The 9,889-nt window shown below is 48.4% G+C and overlaps 1 protein-coding gene across 1 annotated transcript; it reads right to left on the bottom strand.

Annotated features, from left to right (window-relative positions):
* Nucleotides 1-622: 622 nt before the first annotated feature.
* On the bottom strand, nucleotides 623-1,619 carry LOC118844623 (NOTCH regulated ankyrin repeat protein). Its single transcript, XM_036752553.1, has one exon. The coding sequence runs from the start codon at nucleotides 1,275-1,277 to the stop codon at nucleotides 933-935; it is 345 nt and encodes a 114-aa protein (XP_036608448.1). The 5' UTR covers nucleotides 1,278-1,619; the 3' UTR covers nucleotides 623-932.
* Nucleotides 1,620-9,889: the final 8,270 nt, after the last annotated feature.

Here is a 9,889-nt window from a genome sequence, read left to right as displayed (position 1 = left end):
GGACGTAAGCAAGAGATGCAAAATCCTGTCTCGGTTTTAGATCCTAGGGAGGATTTGTTTCTCTTTTGCTTTTTTTTTAAAGGAAGAAAAAAATGAAACCCAGATAACAGCGACAGGAACGGTTAAGTGTGGAAATGGGATCAATCTCTGTGCCAGAATACTTTATAAAAAGGACAACATCCGGGGCTGGCTGGCCCGAGCTTCCCCCAGCGAGTCTGGAGAGCGAGAAGAGAGGGTGGGCGGTGGGAGAGGGGGCCACTCGCGGCAGCAGACGGGGTGTTCCCAGGAGGCCAAGGGGAAAGTCCATTTTTAAAGCATCTGACCAGATTTCTAACTGAAACGGCAAATACTCCTGTGCTAGCACAGCCGAGGTAGATGGCAGACAATTTTACAGTAGAAAACAAAACCAGAGTCCAGCCCCAGACACCCGCGGAGGAGAGGGCTCCAGATGCAATCGCGGGTCAGTCACCAGGGGGGGATGGGTGGGGAGTGGGGAGGGCGTCTTGGGAGGGGAGAAAAAGGAGTCCAAGCAGCTTTTGATGTTTAAAATGAAAATATTAGGATTTTTTTTTTTTACAAAAAAACACACACACAGAGAAATCCCTCCCCCCTTCCCCATGTCTCTTGCGCGCACACACTCACGCACGCGCACGCACACACACACTCACACACACTGAACACTCTTCGCTGAGCCGCCGCCTGCTCCGCGACCTCGGACCCACGGGGGGTTCCCTGGGCGCTTGGCTTAACTGACGTGGCCCGCGGCCTCCTGCTGTCCTGTCCGCTGCTCCCAGTGTGCCTGCGCCCTCCCGGAGCCTAGTCGTGCGAGGGAAGGAGGGCGCAGAGGAGTTGCGGACAGGCGCCCAGGCGGGTGGAGAGTGCAGTGCGCGGCGCCTCCCCGGGTTCTGCCCCCGGCCGGGCGGCGCCGGCCATCACCGGCCACTGGCCGAGTACTTGGCCTTGGTGATGAGGTATAACACGATGTCCTGGTGACCCCCGAAGGCGGCGATGTGCAGCGCGCTCCAGCCGTCACGATTGGCCAGGCGGATGTCGGCGCCGAACTTGACCAGCAGTTTCACCAGCTCCAAGTTACCGTCAATGACCGACTGGTGCAGCGCCGTCTGGCCCTCGGGCCCGAAAGAGTTCACGTTGAACTCGCAGTTCGTCATGTTCTGTAGCAGCGACTGCAGCTCCTTCGTGTTTCCCTTGCGCACCGCCTCCTGGAAGATTCGCTGGCTCTGCGGAGCCGAGCAGGTGGACAGCTCCGCCTGGCTCATGCTGCCGGGCCGGGCCCTGGGGCCTGGGACTGGGAGGGGCGCGGCGGCTGCAGCGGGGCCCTCCTCAGCTCCGGGGCGCGCGGGCGGGGCGCGGCCCCAGCAAGTCTCCAGGGCCGGGAGCTCGCTCAGGCCGGTCGCGCTTCTCGACCCTGCGGCTGCTGTTGCTGTTCCTGTTGCGGCGGGTGGCAGCGGCGTCGGTGGTGGTCGCGGTCCCGAAGCTCTAGGGCTTCGGCTTCGGCCCCTGTCTCCCTCGCGGGATGCAGGGGCGCATGGAAGAATCCGGCCACTCAACGCTGCCGTCCTGGACACGGGCCCCCGGCACCGGCCGGCGCTGCCCGGGGCCCTGCGTTCGGGGGCGGGGGCCGGGCTCCCAGCCGGCTCGCGCCCGGGGGGAAGCCGCCTCCTGCCGCCACGGGGACCCGCCGCTGCATCCAGCCGCGCCGGGGGCCGAGCGAGGGGGCTGCTGCCGGGCTTCGCTCGGCCAGGAGAAGACTAGTAGGGCCGGGAAGGTGGGGGTAGGCTGGGGGGGGAAGGCTTCTTATTACAACGAGGGGTGCATGTCCTGTCGGGTCAGATTCAAATACAGCCCCACGCGGCCCCTGCTCGGCTCTGTCGCAGAGATGCAACCTCGGCGCCTTTTAGGCAGCTTATATTTGCATAACAATGGTGCACCCGTGACGCGACCGCCGTGCTGGGAGTGGGGCTGCTTATTGGGCTGCGACCCACGTGGGGGTGGGAGCAGGGGGCGGAGGGAGCGCGGTTAGCCTTTGGGGGGCGGGGTCACCCCCCAGACTGGCGGCTGGCGGGGAAGGAAGGAACGAAAGTGGAGATCTTTTAGGGGGTGGGGCCGGACTCGGAGGCGGGAGAGGAGACCCCCCTCTTCCCCCCCCGCAGCTGCCCCTCTCTGCCAGACCCCGAGGACCACGACCCCTAGGTTGGAAATGGCCAGAAGATTGGCCGCTGCCCAGCTACTCAGGGTGTCAAATCCCTGGATGCAGAAGGGACAAGGGTCCAAGAGCTGCGGGAAAACCCTCTGGTGTCGATTTCATTTGCGAGCTGCACAGGCAGAGGGAGCCAGTGAACAGGACAGCGGAGCGGGACGGACGGAGGTCCCCCGAAGGAGAAAGGAGTGTGATGAAGGTAAAAAGATGTCAGTTTATTTACCAGGCGGAAGAAGCTACGCTCACGCGACGCACACACACAGATGCCGAAGTTGCATGCCTTTTTCTGATACCCATGCATCTTCAGCTCAACAATTTCCTCGAAAATCAGGCAAAGTGGAGGAAGAAGCCACATTTTGGCATTTTACCTTTAGATAGGTACAACTTTGATTTTGTCAGATCCTTATGAAGTCAGGGGGATGATGTCTAGCAGTATCGAGGGGAAGAGGCCTAGCCCACCCACTCTTGCAGTGTTCATAATAAATTCTAAGGCAGGAAGAGGGAGCGGGAGATGCAGGACAGGTTGGGGAGAGGTTAACTTTATTAACGAGTAGCATCCTTTTTTATTGAGTAGGGAATCATGATCTAATTAAGGTAATCTGCTTCATTTTGTGTTAGGAGGTATGTATACAAGTGTCTAGTGTGGGTATGTTTCTGAAATACCTGTCCCTAAGTAATTAACAAAAGTAATGAGCCCCTTCCTAAGAAGCAGCTGGGCACATTGGATGGAGAGCCAGGAAGAACCTGGGTTTGAGCCTTGCTTTTGACACCTAGTAACTTTGTGAACCTGGGCCAATGACAACCTCTCAGTGGCCTAGGGCCCAGATTCTAGGCTACTCTTTTTAGACCTCTAAGTTATAGGGAAAATTTGTTGTCCCACCTTTCAGCAGGTAGGAGTTCTCTGTACCCATGAAATCATATGTCTGTCCTGTCTCTATTGAGTCCTAATTAAGCTCCTCAGATTACAGGAAGTTGAAGATGAAAACATGCAAAAAGTGGACCTCTAGTTCTAGGCCCCCTGAATAGTAAGACTCCAGGCTGGCCTGGAGGCTACTTTGTCCAAACCAAAACTGAACTCATTCCCACTGGAGCTAAAAGCATCATCCACTCTTCAGATTGTAGAAATTACTTTCTCAAGGTAAATCCTCCAGGGAAGAAGCTTACTGGTGAGATAGAATTCTGAAATGACTCATTTCTAAACAGTATTTTTTAACTGACCAACATAACAGTCAACCTATTAAAACATGTTTGCAGGAGGAGACATTACCTGTCAAATTTTCTCATTAGGTTTTTACAGTTTATAGCTTGTTCTGTGGTCTCTGGAAATTAAAAAGGAATAATTTCTCAGAGTTTACAGAGTAAGATGCAGTCCCTTAATTGTCTGACGAGTTGTAACTTGTATTCACTTTGAAGCCAGTCTTGGAATTCATCTTAACAAGGTACCTCTCAAGTCCCCTGTGGGTTGGCTAAGACAACAATTTACACAATGGAGGAATCGTTGCAGAGGATAGGAAGTTTGGGAAAGTGAAAATTTTTGGTGGATCCTGAAGCCAGCATTCAGAAGAGCTGGGAAAGGAAGCAGCTGGTGTGTGCAGGCCAAGGCCTGGTTTTGACTCAGTGCTCAATCACCAGCTTCCTTCAACTGTGTCCTAATTTAACTCTCCTGATGGTGAAATTGAGGAGGAACTGAGTGTAGGCCTAGAAGCCAATATGTTTTCCTGGTTGAGGTGTTATATAAAGTAGGCTCAGGAGGGAAGATTATTTAAGAGCTAGGCTGAACATTGGCCTTGAATCCCCATCTACCACCCTCTTGTCTGATATGGGATACATAGAACTGATTTGCAAAGACTAATGAGGCGTTTGCCTTAGGATACAATAGTGTAGGCATATGTAGTGTAGGTACATGGCATATCATTGGGCAGAAGATTAGGTTTGTAGATCTACAGTGGGGAAGGGACTTCCATAGTCAATTTTATCCAACCCCCTCATTGTACAGATGAGGAAACTAAGGCTGATAAAGGTTAAATGACTTGCCCAGAATCATACAACAGTAGCAGAAGTGAGCCTAGGCCATGACTCCAGTGCCTGATATAGGATTGCATTCATTCATTCACTTACTGAGTGCCTACCAGATGCATACAGGGAGACTTCCAAGTATCGTCTTCTATATAACTTTAACTAGTACTTCTGATTTACACGTCCAAGTCCCAGTTAAATAATTCAGACTTTACTTAGAGGCACTCCTTTCTTTAGAACAAAAGTCTGGCGCCACTGCCTATTCAAAGGATAATCCCACCTCTGACACTAATGACCTTTGTGCCCTTTTTGGACAAAGATACTTAACCTCCCCAGGCCTCAGTTTCCCCTCATCTATAAAATTCAGGGATTGGACTAGATGACTTCAGCTCTTCTGATGGGATCTTATGAATCTGCATTCATTGTCCCATCCATTATCTCAATTGATACTCAAAATGTGAGGAGGCTAAGGGTGGAATAACCCCATTTAAATGAAAATCAACCTCATTTTAGGGAAAAGGAAATTAAGGCTCCTCTTGAGAAATGTCCTGACTTATCTAGAGTGAATTCAGCTCAATCTGTAACAGACCTGGGATCAGAAATCAAATGTCCCAGTGGCTGAATTTGTAGCTATAAAGAAGAAGGAATATAAAAGAAGTAATAGAAGAAGTAGGAATACAAAATAAAGGATATAAAAGGAGGAATACAAAATTGCATCAGGGCAGAAATGTCAGAATAGATAAAATGCCTGAGGGAAGGTCACACTAAAGGTGCCCCGCCATGATCCTTAGAGTCAAAGAATTCGGGAACTAGAAGGGACCCCTGGGGAGCCATCTCCATGAGTGGAAATGACTTAGCAGGCCATAGCCAGGAAGGAGAAACAGGTGCTGCTTCTGCTGATAGCTCCTATGTGTTTTCCAGTTTTTTCTACCCACTACTGGGGGTTGGGCATTTACCCTGGGGAGAATGATGTACCCTCCTGCTCAAATTATAGTTGGAGTTGAGGGTCAAGGATCAACCTGTTTGCTGTTCTAATAACAGAAAATCTGCCTGGAGGGATGGCCAGCTTGTGGAGGGCAGGAATCTCTCATCTCCTGCCCCTTCCCCAGCATATGTTTAGGCATGTAGGGTTGAATAAATTCTTGTGAGGCAGTGTGACATAGGGAAAAGACTGAATCTGAAGTAAGAATATCTGTGTGACCATTGGCAAAGTCACTAATCTCACTGGGACTCAGTTTCCCCATCTGTAAAATGAAGGGGTTGAACTAGATGATCTCTAGCCTCCCTTTTAGCTAAATCTAGCTTATGTCCCCACTGAAAACCAGGGATAGTGGGGGAAGCCAGTAGCTGGCAGGGGAAGGGATCCCAAAATGATTTGGCAGGTCAGACAGGAATGGCCTGTCTCTGCTGTATCCAAATGTTTCTGTTGGGGTGGATGCTCAATGACTTCGACTATACACTTAACAATGACTTTCCTCTTACAAACTTCAGAGGTCTGGGGTGTAGGGGTGGGGTCCTTCCTTTCCTAATCTCCCCCACCCTACATGGAGGCTTGGCCGAATTCTCATTCATTTTCTCTCTCTCTCTCTCTCTCTCTCTCTCTCTCTCTCTCTCCCCTCCCCCAATTAGGGTGGTTTAGAAGTGCTGAGAAATGACCTGTCTTATACAGTGTGAAAAAGGGTTTTCCCTTTATCTTGTGCACTTCTTAGTGAAATATAATAACAAGCCTTGGAGACCCTGGCCTCCTGACCTGGCCCCACCCGGTTAACTAACTAGTGGTTAATCTGGCCTAAGTCTGTGAGAATCAAACGAAGAAGTCACGACTGAGGTTTTCTATACTCATAGGGAAACTTAACTGAAAGTGACCAGGGAACCGAGCAGGATAAAGACTTTCAAATTTAGTCCTGACCACTGAGTCTCTGAGCTCTTCATGCACACGGACAAGCAAAACTGTCTTTTCAAAAGAGCTTGAGAACTTTCCTTCTAATTAGTTCCCCTTCCCAGGGTCAGTGATTGGATAACTTTGACAGCCAATAGCTACTTCACAGAAAAAAGTTCTCTTCAACACCCCCCCCCCCCCTGCCCTTGACAGCTTGAAAATCACCTCCATCAAGTCACACCAAAGCTCATATCTGTGTTTGCCCAGAACTAACTGCCTTCTAATAGTTTCTAATCTTACTCCTCTAATTCTTGTTACTAACCTATGGACCATGATGGCCCCAAGGGCAGCTCAAGCAACACCTAGCGGCTGAAACAGTAGCCAGCAATAGACACTTTGGTTGCACCAAAGGAGATATTAGTGAAATTGGAAGCTACAAAGTGTTCTACTAAGCAAGGCACAGTGGCTTCTTTATTGCTTTGAGCTGGCAGAATGTGTTTTGTGAATTATTCCTTACACAGGCCTTGTGTATCCACTAAGCCCTTCTCTCATGGTCCTCCGTGACATGGATGTGAGCTGGCCGCTTAAAGCCTCTGTCCTCAGAATAAAACATCTGGCAGTACCTACTAGGCTGGAAGGGTTTCCTATATTGGCTCTGCAATAGACTGGGACAGTGTATCTGAGGACAAACCTTGATAAAGAGTGGAGAGAGGCTGCTCTCCAAAAAGTTAGCCACCAGGGGATGATTTTTCTTTTGGCCACAAGAGGCCATGAAATTGCCTACAAAGATGTGTGTGTGTGTGTGTGTGTGTGTGTGTGTGTGTGTGTGTGGTGTGTGAGTGAGTGTTAGAGACAGAGAGAGAGCAAGCACAGAACAGGGGTAGGGAGATTCGTAGTGTACAGAGTATTTCCATACCTCTGAAATTACAGAACTTTGAAGTAAGAACCTTTCAAGATTTATTTTTTATTTTATTTTATTTATTTTATCCTAGCTGCCACATTTCATAGATGAGAAAAATGAGACTCAGGAAGGTGAAAGTGTTCAAGCTAACACAATGAGTCGGTGTCAGAACCAGGACTTGAACTTCCCACCACCAGGTTTTTGTATTCTTTGAGTCCCAATCCAAGATGAGGGGAAAAGGTCAACCTTTGTAGCACCAAGTAGGAAATGCTTCTGCCTGTAAAGATTTCTCCCTCCTGAAAGCCACAGGTTAGTTAGTTGTGCAAGCAAAAGGGCGTGCAGGCTGTCCTGGCTGGGATTGCTTGACACTGAAATGAGCTGCAATGACTTGGTAGATATGGCTTTTAAGTTGTCACAGTTTCCTGCCTGCATCATTGTACGATGAAGGAGCCACTGGGAAGTAACAGATCAGGCTGCTCCCCTGAGTGACCCAGATGCCTTCTCCTGGAATTGCCTGCTTGACAACTGGAAGAAGGATTGTAAAACTCTTAAACAACCTAGGGTGATCCCCAGCAGCCCTCGGAGCCCCATAGCACTTAGAGTCACATAGAATGAATCCCCCAACCAGTCCAAATGGTCACTGAGCAACTGGAAAGTGAGGGCTAAATGAAGGCAGTGTAGTCAGATGGCTATTATAACATGGGTGGAAGAGGACTGAATCTTCTAAGACCTCAATGGTATTATGGGAGTTCACAGACTCCTTTGCAAATGTCTAAAACTGTCCCTGGAGCCTGGCTGGTGTATTAAGGACTATGTTTCTGGTTGGGAGCTTTCTGCTTCTTATCAGCTTGAGTCTGGGGGTTTCTTTGAAATCAAAGAAGACTCATGGGTTTAATGGTGGCTGGTGGCTCACCAGGTGCATACCTAGGGGTGAGAAAGAGAAAATCATCTGGTTATTTAATTCTTTGAGAGGCCCATGAGTGATGTGGAGTCACTGGTCATGCAGAGGATAGAGGGGAGAGCCTCCAACTGGGCTTTGAATACCTTTGGCTTCCTTAAGAAACTCAGATTTATCCCCAGGAAATATCTCAGGTCATGAAATGTATATGATAACAGCTTCTTAAGATCACAAACCATTTTCCTAATGTAAGAGCCCCTCTCAGTCCACTCCCCCAACTTCCGCTTGCTGGTTGGTGTTTCCAAAGGGTGGCTACTGTTCCCACTCAAGATTCCAAGAATAAGCTGGGAAGCGTGGATTTCTAATACTGTCACTAGAGAGCCCTCATTGGCATGCTTCCTGTTGACAGTCAGCTAGACATAATTAGGTTTTTTAAAAGGGTATTACTGAATAGTCAGAAGTTGGTTCGGAGCATCCCTAAGAAATCTGGGGAACATTTTCCACAAATACTCTGTTTGGACTCAATGTGTTTCTCTGCTCTCTGCTAGAAGCCTTGTCTCCTACTGATCCCTTCTTTCTGATGACATGGTCAGTGTGTGTGTGTGTGTGTGTGTGTGTGTGTGTGTGTACACTGGAGTTAAATTTCCAGAGTTAGCATTTACATCTCAGAAATCAGCAAATGCTAAATGGGGACTTTTTGTTGTTGTTTATTGTCCCGGGGTGGGGAACCTTTGGCCTCCAGGCCACATGTGGCCCTCTAGGTTCTTGGGTTCAGCCTTTTGACTGAGTCCAAGTTTTACAGAACAAATCCTTTTACAAAGGATTTGTTCCGTGAAGTTTGGATTCAGTCAATGGGCCTCACTTGAGGACCTAGAGGGCCACCTGTGGCCTCAAGACCACTAGTTCCTCACTCCTGGGCCCTAGACTTAAGAAAGTGATGGAGAAAATGTTAATAATGCAGATCAAACCTAAAAATGTGTTGGGCCACTTCAGGGAGCTGGTTATTAAACATTTACCAGCATACCCATGGATATAACACTCCCTCTGGTATAGGCACAGAGGTCAGCCCCCTCAAGGCCCTCCTGAGTTTGGAGTCCACTGATTATCCTGCTCTAGGGACATGGTTAGCTTACTTGGTTAGGCAATCATCTCTTCCCTTCTTGACCCAATCAAAGAGGTTTGTGCCTCATAAAGAGATCACATGGCATGTATCATGTAACAAATTTAAAACTTCATCATACCCTTACACAGATCACTCTGGTTATTAGGTAACATAACCACTATAGTTCCCATTTTAAAAATGAAGAAACTGAGGCTGAGAAAGTTGGAGTGACTTGCCCGAGGTCATACAGTAAGTGGTGGTGGTAGTCACAGGACTCCATCTTAGTTCTTTCTGATGCCAAGGCTAGTGTTTTTTCTCATGACACTATGTTGTTGCTTCTTATTACTTTGTAATAGGTTTACCCAATTTCTCTGGCTCCTACTAATCGCTGAAGTTCATATACTATTTAATGTGGCAGCTAGGTGGTGAAGTCGGGAAGGCATTGGACCTGAGTCTGAGTTCAAATGTGTATGACCCTTAGTAAGTCACCTAAATACTCTCCTCCCAAGTATCCTCATCTGTAAGGTGGGGATGATAACAGCACCTGCCTCTCAGTGTTGTTGTGAGGATCCGCTAAGTTAATATCTGCAAAGGGCTTTTCCAACCTTCGAGTACTGCACAAATGCTAGCTTTTATTGCTGCTGCTGTTTACAAAGTGTGTCCACAATCTCTGGGTCTATAATACTGTTCTTTGTTCCCCACCTCCTGTAGTTTTTATTGATTTAAAATTTTTTTATTAATATCTTTTGTGTTTACATCACATTTAATTCCAGATATAGCCTTTCTTCCTCCTCTCTTTTTGTAACAAATATTTTTTTTAAAGAAAGAAAGCAACTCAGCAAAACACATTAGCTGAGGTTGTCAGTCTATGCGAT

The sequence above is a fragment of the Trichosurus vulpecula genome, chromosome 3, assembly GCF_011100635.1.
Source record: "Trichosurus vulpecula isolate mTriVul1 chromosome 3, mTriVul1.pri, whole genome shotgun sequence".
In the NCBI taxonomy this organism is placed as follows: domain Eukaryota; kingdom Metazoa; phylum Chordata; class Mammalia; order Diprotodontia; family Phalangeridae; genus Trichosurus; species Trichosurus vulpecula.
The sequence above is the reverse complement of the archived record's forward strand: the minus strand, read 5'-3'. Positions and strand labels throughout refer to the sequence as shown.

What these genes read in the sequence shown, in the direction of transcription:
- LOC118844623 (XM_036752553.1), bottom strand. Translation starts at nt 1,277, where the DNA reads ATGAGCCAGGCGGAGCTGTCCACCTGCTCGGCTCCGCAGAGCCAGCGA.